Below are 10,532 nucleotides of genomic sequence, written 5' to 3'. Positions count from 1 at the left end.
TTTTATTGCAAGAGAACATTCCTTTATTCCCCTACCTGGGCGGCGGGGTGTGGGGAGTGCAGGAACACACCTGGCAGGCTCAGACAGCAGCACTGAGAACCTTGCTGCCCCCCATTCCACTTTTGGGCAACTGACAGCCGAATGCAAGGATACATCCAAATTGCACATTAACTGATGTTTACAAAAAAGTCTTTTTTTAAAAAAACCAAAAACTATCAACCATTACACCACAGCTCTTCTAGGTCTCCCCTCCCTAATTTAATCAATAAAAAAATATTTAAACCATTAGGAATCCCACACAGCTGCTGCCTTATCTGATAACAGGTGCCTGGGGGAGCACCACATCTCCTAAACCGTGCAGTTCGCATAATTCTTTCTAGGGCAGCTGGGGACACAGAAGGCACCTCAGAGCACAGGAAGTGTCTCTGAGCTCCATGCCAATCAGAAGCCAACACAAGGGATACTCCGACTGGCAGTGCATGCTGGGATACAGAGTTTTCGGTCAAATGCAAGAGTGGCCTGGGCTACCTCGCAGGTCACCCACAGTCCACCTCTGCCCCAATACCCCCAACAGCTCCCAGGGCACCCAGCTGTCGTGTTGGTTGGAGACAAGTCACTCACTCAGCCCGCAGGCTAGGCCAGCCTCCTGTTCCCTTACAGAACAACCGAGGCTCCATTTCCCCTCTCCCTCAAAGCAGGCTTCCTTCTTCACATGCATAAATGGGTGAGCACCTGCAGACTTGCCTCTCGGACAAAGCTGCCACCCTCTGGGTGCTGGCAGGATGGGCTGCAAAGGGCAGGCCCACCTTCCTGTTTACTGTCTTCTGTCCTGCTGGATTCCCCCACCATTAAACTGGAGGGAAGGTGGGGCAGGAAGGAACCGGCCAGGAGGGCCCCTCAAGCATTTCCATCTCTCCTGCCATTGCCCAAGACTCTTGGGCATACCACATCACAATGGCCTGTTTTCATTTTCCAAATATATATTGTGGGGAGGACAGCTGGCGTGGGCAACATCCTATGAAACTCAGACGGGGGGGCTCTAGCAGAGACCAAGAGCAGCAGGAGCCCAGAGGAGAGAGAGATGGCAGGTGGCTTGCATAACACCATCTCTCTGGGCAAAACAGGCCTGGCATGAGTGCCCCTCCTGCTGCTGTAGGGCAGAAACCTCTGAAAGGGGGAACCAGGCTCACATGGAAGCTGCAGGGTGAGCCTAGCTTCGCCACAAAGCAATGCGGGTGCCCATCGGGGTTGATGGACAAGCAGAGCAAGGAGATGTTAAAAACCAAACCCACTGCAATTCTCCCCGGAGTCTGACTTCAGATTTAGCCAGGGTCTAGATAGTGCATCTGATCTGGCTCAATGAAGGCCTGAAACTCTGACTCTGGAAAGGAAACCTGGCACTCTCTTCTCCCTTCCCAGCTGAGCAGCGCTGCTTCAGGAGGCTTGGGCAGGAGAGCCAGCCCAGTGAGGGACTCTTGACACATGAAACCATCTCCTGTCCCCACAAGAACCTCATCTCACATGCCACAGCCACAGCCAGGCCAGGAGAAATTACTCTCCTGCTCAAAGGAGAGAGATGGAACCCAAAGAGGAGCCGGCCAGAATTTTCCTCCTCCTGCTGGCAGGAGACAAAACTCAGCACTGGGACCCCGCTGGCCGACAGCGCGATCCCAACATCCAGCAAAAGGAAATTTCTGGTCAGCTGTTCAGTTGCCGTTCCTGGGATACAGGATGCAGGAAAGCAGCAGGTAAACGCTTGGGAAAGACGGAAAAGAAAGCACGGGGTGGGGGGGGGAGGGATCTACTGCCTCTTGCAAGCTCTTTTACGGGGCCCTCAAGGCACCTACTTCCTAGGAGAGAGCAAGGACCTGCAGAGGGGAAACAACAGAGACAGAGAAAGGACGGTTCAGTGCAACATGATTTCTTGCGCCTGGTGGGAGCCCTCACCCTGACCCCAGCAATGCTCCGTTGGGTGGGTGCCTCTAGCACTGGCAGCCGCTGCCTTGAGGTGGGCCATGCAGCCACACAAGACACCTCAGTTCTGCTCCAGCCCCACAGACCTGCGGAAACAGCTGGGACACTGAGCTTCACAGAAGCTGTCCTCCGCCTGGAGGCCGCGCAAGAGCCCGTTTGTGCTGCAGATGGGGGAGAGGGGGTGCCGACTTCAAGCTGTCCAAAGAGTGTCTCCCACACACATGCAGGCGAAGGGCGCGCCGGGGTGGGTGGGTGGGTGAGGGGCCCAGCTCACACCGCCTTCCTGCCCAACCGCTTAAAGACGCTGACGGTGCCCGTGTTGTCCATCTGGGCGCTGGGGCCCTCCGTGGTGCTGCTTACCTTCGCGCTGCCCAAAGTTCTCTTGATGGTGACCCGGAACTCAGACTCCGGCTTGCTCCTGGAACTGGTGACCTGGCTGTCCTGGGCCTCAGCAGGCAGGGGGCGTTTGCCCAGTCTCTTGGCCATGCCGCCTTGCAGCGGGGGCGGCTCGGCCTTCTTCTCCTTCTTTTCCGCCGGGCTCTTGCTCCCGAGCCGCTGGAGGGCGGTGGCGGCCGAGGCCTTCCGCTGGGGCTCGGAGCTGGTGGCTTTGGCTTTGACTGTCGCCCCGGCAGCCTTGGCACTCTCCTTGGGCCTGGAGGGCTTGAAGAATTTCTTCAGCACCCCGGCGTACTGCAAGACGGAGCTGTCATCGTCGCTGTCCACTGCTTTGTCCTCCTCGGCCTCCTGCATGTCCCCCAGGCGGCTGAAGACTCCCGTGGGCTGTGAAGACACCAGAGCGGCTCAGTGAGGGTGGGGGTGGCAATCACGGCAGAGCAGCTGGGGGCACCACCCTTACCCCACCCTCAGGGCCTTTGCTAGGCTCTGCAAAAGGGCTGCAAATGGCTCCGAGGTGGGCAGCACACCCCCTGGGGGCTGGTGGAACTGTATGGGGGGGGCACTAAGAGGCATGGGAGCGGCAGAGGAGCTCTGGAGGCGGTGATTTAAGACTCCTGCTAAGTGGCTTTAAACCAGACCCTGGGAAACTGGCATCACTTCGTCAAGGTAATCCATCACAGGAGGAAATTACTCAACAGTTGAAGCAGTTACTACATGTGCTAAATTACTACCAGGCTTTGAAAAGCAGGCATCCTCATCCAATTCATCTGTTTTGTTTTGAATTAATTCAACTATATAGTTTCAGATGGAATTTCAATAGATGTGCAATTGTTGCTTTTCCAATTTCATTGTGATCATCTTCCTTAGTGGGTTGTGGCAACAGCCCCGCTTGATATCAAAGTGCCACCTCCCACGTCAGAAGAGCTCTAGCGCCACCCTGAACCCCTTGGCCCCGGGAAGTGGAAGTCCACCTCCACCCAACCATACATGTTTAATCTCTGCCTTGCCAACCGCCCCCCCCCCCTTTTGTGGGACCCGAGGCAAGGAGAGCAGGGGAAGGTTCAAAAGACAAGTCCCTGGAGCAACCAGGTCCCACCCTCTTGCTCTCACCTTGCTTCCTGTGGTTGTGTCCACGCTGGTCTCTGCACCCAGGCGGTCAAACACGGAGGTTCTCTGTAGCCCTGTCAATAACAAGGTAGCAGTGGAAAGAAGCCACATAGAGTTAAAACGAGAGAAGGGCTTTTCAAAGGAGCAACAGGGGCCAATGTTTATTTCATAGCATGCATATAAGTATGTGTTTCACCCAAAAAAGCTTTTGAAGCAGCAAACAAGATTAAATAATATATTTTTAATGCACCCAAACTATTTCCAAATACTCCTTTCCCCAGCCTGATGGCATCAATCTCTGGAAGCCACACCATACCAGAAGTCCTTGCCCCTGCAGGTTAGGCAATACTGCCCAAAGTGCATAAGAAAAATTTTGCACCCTGGAGGCCTGCGTCCCCTCCCCCCCACACCAAGACTGCAAAACCTTTGCCAAGTGGCAATCTCACAAGTGGCTGCACCTGTGTGCGTGATGGGGTGTTAGTTCTGGCCAGAGCACGTCAGTCATGTGGAACAAGGAAGCTGGACTTTGCAAAGTGTCACAATTAAAAACAAAATTAGGAAGAGACAGGCATAAGCACCAGAACAAAAACAATGTCCAGTTGGGTGGTGGTGGCAGCAGCAGCAGCAGGGTGACGGCAGGGAGGGCACAGCGAATTTTGGCTGTTGGCTGAACCTGCTTAAGTTCGCCTCTTTTATTTGGGCTGTGCTTTAACTCAGCACATTCATTTTACCTTGGTTCTGAATTTGCTCTTTAAGTGCAGGGTTTGATTTCATTCACCTAAGTATACTGTCCTCTTGCAAAATGTCAGAGCCACAAGGTACAGTAACAAGAAGAACCCTTTGAAAGCCATACAGAGCCTCCCCTTAAAGTGAACGGCTGGCCATTCAAGGAAATGTCAAGCAACTGCAAATTCCATTATAAAAAGAAGCCTACAAGAGATTCCAGAAAGTACAAAGCAAGGGTGCCTGTCGCATTGCATCTCTGCCACAAGCGTGTTCCGCAGCATGGGACCAGTGACACTCAACACCAGTCTTGCAGTGGAGGCCAGCTGGGCCTTTGCACCACAGTGGAAAATTAACAGTACTCCTCCGGATGAGTCAAGGCGGCCACGGACCTGCCCCCATTTCCCAGCTTTAAAGGAAGCTGGCCGGCCTTCAGCCCCGCTCCCCAGAGGAAGTGGCCCAGGTACCTTTGGCTGCCTGCTGCTGCTCCAGGATCTTCTTGGTCCTGGGGGTGGTTCCCTTGGGCATATGGACAATGTACTTCCCTTCCATCTCTGCCGTGACGCGGCGCCGCTTCACTGGGAGCGTGGAATTCTCGGCCTCCGGACTGCAGAGAGCTGTGGCAGCAGGAAGAGGATGGGAGAAAGGCCAGCTCATGCCTGCCTTGAGTCCAGAGGCCTCTGGCTGGGCAACTAAAGGATGGGCATTCAGAGCCAATGGCAATACCCATGGGGAAAATCTGGGCACTAGTGGGGAGCAGAGAGCCATGCCTGGCAGAACTAGGGCTAGAAGAATTTTGAAACAGATTTTTTCTCCTCATTTCCCCAAAGGCTTCGATTTTGCAGATTCCAAAAACTCTCTCACACACACACCTACCTGCTTTGGCATTCTTTGCTGCCATTTTATTGGAGACCGTGATGGAGATTTTGGAGGTGCTGGTGTCGGGTCTTCGGACTGGGGTAGAAGGTGGGGAGTCTCGGCTCAAGCTGTTTGCAATCATCCGGGTGGCAGCTGCAGGAACATCATCATGAATCAAAGTTACACACCACTTTATGTGCCAAAATCCTTAAGCGGTTTTACGTATAACACAGAAAGATAGTCAGAAAAAAAGGGATATACAACGTTTAAAACCAAAAACACAAAGAAACACATCAGTAAAAGCAGAGAAGCCTTCAACAAAACATTCAGATAAATATCAATAAATAAGGAAACTTTGTGATGGATCTTTTAAGCTCGGGAATGGCTGCTTAAATAGATGTGTCTTTAGGAGGGGTTTAAAACTGGCCGCTATTTCTGCCTCGCCAACACCATATGGAAGGTTTTTTGCCCAGTGCCCATGTTGACGGGGCAAATGAGAGCCCAATAATAGCAGGAATGCCAGAGGAGTGATTTAAAAGATACAATCTGCAATAGGATTTGGGGAGCTCTCAGATAAGGCTTTCTCCTCCATGGAACTGCTTTGCCTGGAAGAGGTGGCCATGGAATCCTCTCCCACTGCCCGTGTTTTTCCTGCAAAGTGAAAACCATGCCCACAGCCAGACATATTATTGGAGCGGGGTCACTGCAGGGCAAGCAGGATGTCAGGTGGGGTAGTTCAACTGCAAGCAGGAGGCAGTGAAGCAGAATCAGAGCGGCACATGAGGGTGGGGAAGGCTCCAGCAGAACTACACTGTACGGACCAGTGGGGCTGACGTTGCTTGATATGAACAGACCTTCTTAGCATCCTGGGGTTGCTCAGGTGAGCTCAGAAAGGAGCAGCCAACTTCATGCAGTGAGAAGAGCAAGGGTCTTGGCAGGGAGAGAGAGAGACAGACAGAGACCGAGAGAGGAGGAAAGGCCTGGCCTCCTCCTCCATCTGAAGCCAACCACTTGCGTTACTCACCGCTGTTGGCATTCCGGCGGAGTTCAGAATGCAGGGTGGGTTGGCTGGAAGCCACCGATTCTGTAGCAGCCTTGCACATTTCCTAGGGACAGAGGGAACACCACAATGCAATAGTGAGGGGCAGATGAAGATGGTTCCCCTAGCAAAGTCACATTCTCCCCACAAATGCACCAAGTTCAGGCATGCCCCCCCAAAAAGAACCCTTTTGCAGGAAGGTAGAGGAAAACTATCCAGGTCTGAGATATGCATCACACTAGGAGATTAAATTCCTGGATGCTGGTGCATGGAGAGGAGTGGAGCACTGCAGGTCTTCACCTACAGATCTGGCCTGGGAGTCGTGCAGGGTGTTATGGGGCTTCCAGACCCTTAAGCAGGACTTTTATCATTCTCTGAATACTCCACTGGGCAGCTCACTTTCTGAGAAATATCAGCAAAGAGCACTGAAATCCTTGCACATCCCCTGATGGCAAGAGCTGTTTGACAGTGGAACAGTGTCCACCTGTCAGGGATACTAGAGTTATGATCCCTGCACTGCAAGAGGTTGGACTGGATGATCCTTGGGGTCCCTTCCAACTCCACAATTCTAGGATTCTCCCCTGCACTGAGCAAAGGCTATTGTGTAGCCCACACAATCACTGGTTGCCCATGACAGCCCCCTAGCTTGCAGGGATGCTCACCATAGCCTTCTAGGTTGATGTTTTACTGCTGGATCCCACTCCACCCAAAAAAAACCCTTGTAGACCAACGTTAGAAACTCAGATATACAAGCTAGGTGCCAAATGGCTCCTTAAACAAGGGTTACAGTTGCTAAAACAGAATGCCTAGTCACCATTTTGGGGCCAGGTGGCTCAAAAGTTGTTTTTTCCATACGACCTTTTGATTTCCAAAATTCGTTTAGATTGTGCAAATAAAATATAATTGATAGAATTCTACAGGATGTGCTCCTAGTGCAGGGATCGGCAACCTGTGGCCCATGGGATTCGTTTAACCGGCCCATGGACCGCCGCTGCCCGCTTGGTTGGCTCCCGTGCGCCACGCTAAACCGGCGCGGAGCAGAGTGGGGACCGCCTTCCGCGACGCTAGTTGGCTTCCCATTGGCTGCAGGAGCTCCTGCAACCAATGGGAAGCTGCACACGCCTCCTCTCCGCCGGAAATAGCGTTTGCACATGCATGCATGCACACACACTCTGGCCCACCGTGGTGTCTGCGGGACCGTGAACAGGCCCAAGCCACAAAAACTTTGCCGACCCCTGTGCTAGTGTGTGAAAACAGTCCAGATCCAAGGATCCCCAGGCATGCACCTCCAGGTGGTGGAGACACCAGGCACCATTGTGGCGTCCGGGCATCTTCACTTGGGTGCAAGTGGCCAATTGCCAGGTGCAAAATGCGCCTGGCACCTGGCGAATTTCAAACACTGTTGTAGATTCAAAGATCCCACCCAGAATGCCAGAGGGTTACCAGCCAGCTAGAAGCCAATATCACAGCCATTTAATGCAAAGCATGTGGGAGAAATTGTTAGCTGCTTCCTGGGAGAACCCACCTGCCTATACACGACTTTGGCATGCTTGAGGATGGCAATGATATCTCCAACGATGGTGATGCCCAACTCGTTCATGATCTCCTTGTTGAGGTCCATCAGCATGTTTTTCTGGATCCTGCAGAGGACAAAAATCTGTGGTGGGCACGTACCATACCCCAACTGTGCAATCTACAAGAAACAGCCTGGCACAAGAAAACTCTTCCAGCCACCACTGGAAGGAATGGACAGAAAAACTCCCCACTGCAATGGGGAACTGGTCAGTAGATCATCTGCCTTTATTCACATGGCTTCAGAAATAATGATATTTCCGATATCCATTTGCTCCAACGCCACTCACTCACCCATACAGTGGTACCTCTGGTTAAGAACTTAATTCGTTCTGGAGGTCTGTTCTTAACCTGAAACTGTTCTTAACCTGAAGTACCACTTTAACTAATGGGGCCTCCCGCTGCCGCCACAGCACGATTTCTGTTCTCATCCTGAAGCAAAGTTCTTAACCCGAGGTACTATTTCTGGGTTAGCGGAGTCTGTAACCTGAAGCATTTGTAACCCAAGGTACCACTGTAAAATTTATAAAATTTGGGGAATTTAAACAAATGAAAGCAGGGCCCAATCTTAAGGGAAATCTGAGGGGGAAAGATAAACGTTCACAAGAAGCCATAAGGAACTGATGCTGCTGCTTCACAGATGGGAGACAGAAAGGCATTCCGTAACATGAGGGCAATAGGAGGAAAAGCCCATATGAGGGTCACTGCCCTGTGGTATTCTGTAGGGTGTGGTACCACAAGTGGAATAAAAAATACTTGGCCTTTGTTCCAAGAAACAATACTTGGCCTTTGTTTTTTTTTTCTCAGAGAGGTAAATATTTGAAAAATAATTTTGGGTCACATAATGCATGCTATTTGGTATTTTAAGATTTAAACAAGCCAGTACATCAGGCCGATGCAACGTTCCTGACCTAAACCACACTTCCACAAACTCCACACAAGGGATCCTTTCAGCCATGTAACTCTTTGTTTGGACCACATCTGCTGGGAGGTTTAAAAAAGCATCTGGTGGCTTTAGCATCTGCCACTGAGCACAGATCCCCACCTCCCACCCCACATTATATGGAAAGCAGGGCTGGCAGGTCCTGCCTGCAGTGGGATCCATGAAACACTTTCCCTTGCATGTGAGCTCCTGAAGTCCCACTCTCCCAGACTGCAGAAGAAGCACAGGAAACAGAACAGCAAGATGTTCCACAGAGGCTCCATCTCTCAACAGCCTCACCTATTATCCACAAACATGACAGCGTAGTTGACAGCAGGCCCCGGGGGGATCCCAGCTTCTTTGAAGAACTGAATCCATTCTGACGTTGCTGAAAGACAGAGAAGATTATGTCAGAAGCAAACGGCACCTGAGCAAAGCAACAGGAGGGGAGAAAATGCTCTTGTGCATGCATCCTGCTTGTGGGATTCCCAGGATGGGCATTGGGTTGGCCGCTGTGAAAACAGGGCACTGGACCAAAGAGCCACTGTCCTGATCCAGCAGGCTATTCTTGTGCTTTTATCTCCCTGGTTTGTCTCCCACCCAAGCTGTCACTCCAGCGCCTCTTCCCAGCTGGCCTCAGACTCACATTCTCCACATTTGCAGCTGCTGCCACCCATCTGGGGTTCAGCCAGGCGCCTTGCAGAGAACAAAGGGAGAAGCTCTTGGATTTGGCTGCCCTGCTTCTGCCGCTACCTCTTCCCTTCCTCCCTCCCTCAAGCCCCTCTTGCATTTGGCTTTGCTCTGGCTCCCTTCTAAAGACATACCGGGGGTTAAGGGGGAGGGGCGACTTACCCATCATGACAGACACCATGGTGCCAAGCAAAGGGCAGTGACGCCTGGTCAGCCAAAGGAGACCTGCAGGGAAGGCAACACACCAAGTGAAGCAGCTGAGGCCGCCCAGCGGCATTCCAAGGGCAGGACTCAGGGAGCCAGAATAGGCAGCAGCAGCGACACACACCCAGGACAGCCACCTTGGACCCACACCAGAGCCCTTTGGGAACTCCCACTGCAAGGGGTGCCAATGTGAACAAAATATTGGGGGGGGGAGGGACAGGTCAACCCCTTCCTGCACAATGATGGCATGGCGAGGCTCACCAGTACTATTTTAATGGCGATGCCCATCAACTGGGGCGGGGCAGCCCCCTCTAATAATAATAAAAAATAATAAATCACTTATACCCCAGCCACTCTGGGCAGCTCCCAACAGAAAATTAAAAGCATAATAAAAAGTCAAACATTTAAAAAGTTCCCTAAACAAATATCTTATTGGACGGGGAGAAGGGACCTCAGCCCCAGACAGTCGAAGGGGTGGAAGGAGACTGGAGACGGGGGCGCAGGAGAGTCAGGGGCTGGTGAAAGAGGCAGTTTGACAGGGGAACCCCCGCCGCCCTGGGGTCTCCTCCTGCTTGCTAAGCAAGCGCTCCGACCGGTGAGCCTCGAGGGCCCTTTCAAAACAGCGCGCGGGGGGAGGGGGCAGAGGATTCTTCTTCTCCCCCCCCCAATGGAAGACGCCCCCTTTCTGGCTCCTCGGCCGGGCTGCGTTTCTTGAGGGTCCAGGGGGGAAGGCCTCCCCCAGGCCCCTTTCTGCCCCTTCACACCACCCCACCCCCCACTCACGGGACGGGGAGAATTCCAAAGGGGGCAGCTTCACTTTCGGGGAGTGGGGGGGGAGAGACGTCTCCGGACCTCGCGCCCCTCCGTGGGGAGGGCGGTCGTGAGTAGGGGAGAGCCCTTTCCTCCCCCTTTTTCCTCTCCCTCACCGGCCTCGGAGGCTCCTCTCGTCTCGGGGAGACCGGCGAAAGAAGTCTCTCTCCCTCCCGCCCTCGTCGCGCTCACTTCCGGCCCGGGAGGCCACAGAGACCGGAATCCTCGCCCGCCCGC

The 10,532-nt window shown here is 52.9% G+C and overlaps 1 protein-coding gene across 8 annotated transcripts; it reads right to left on the bottom strand.

Annotated features, from left to right (window-relative positions):
- Positions 1-10,485, bottom strand: C6H19orf47 (chromosome 6 C19orf47 homolog). Of its 8 annotated transcripts, none has more exons than XM_088672779.1 (10): positions 10,269-10,485; positions 9,444-9,506; positions 8,892-8,979; positions 7,623-7,737; positions 6,083-6,164; positions 5,077-5,211; positions 4,668-4,817; positions 3,481-3,551; positions 2,335-2,754; positions 1-1,868 (listed from the first exon to the last, which is right to left on the bottom strand). In XM_088672779.1, exons 2-10 carry the CDS (start codon positions 9,460-9,462, stop codon positions 1,851-1,853), a joined length of 1,098 nt encoding a protein of 365 aa, XP_088528905.1. In that variant the 5' UTR covers positions 9,463-9,506; positions 10,269-10,485; the 3' UTR covers positions 1-1,850. The 8 variants fall into 8 exon arrangements, with proteins under 8 accessions (XP_088528905.1, XP_088528904.1, XP_034975400.1 ...); XM_088672778.1 differs by having other exon boundaries at positions 10,412-10,485; XM_035119509.3 differs by having other exon boundaries at positions 1-2,754.
- Positions 10,486-10,532: the final 47 nt, after the last annotated feature.

This window comes from Zootoca vivipara, chromosome 6 (genome assembly GCF_965207765.1).
Source record: "Zootoca vivipara chromosome 6, rZooViv2.hap1.1, whole genome shotgun sequence".
NCBI classification, from domain to species: Eukaryota; Metazoa; Chordata; class Lepidosauria; order Squamata; family Lacertidae; genus Zootoca; species Zootoca vivipara.
The sequence above is the reverse complement of the archived record's forward strand: the minus strand, read 5'-3'. Positions and strand labels throughout refer to the sequence as shown.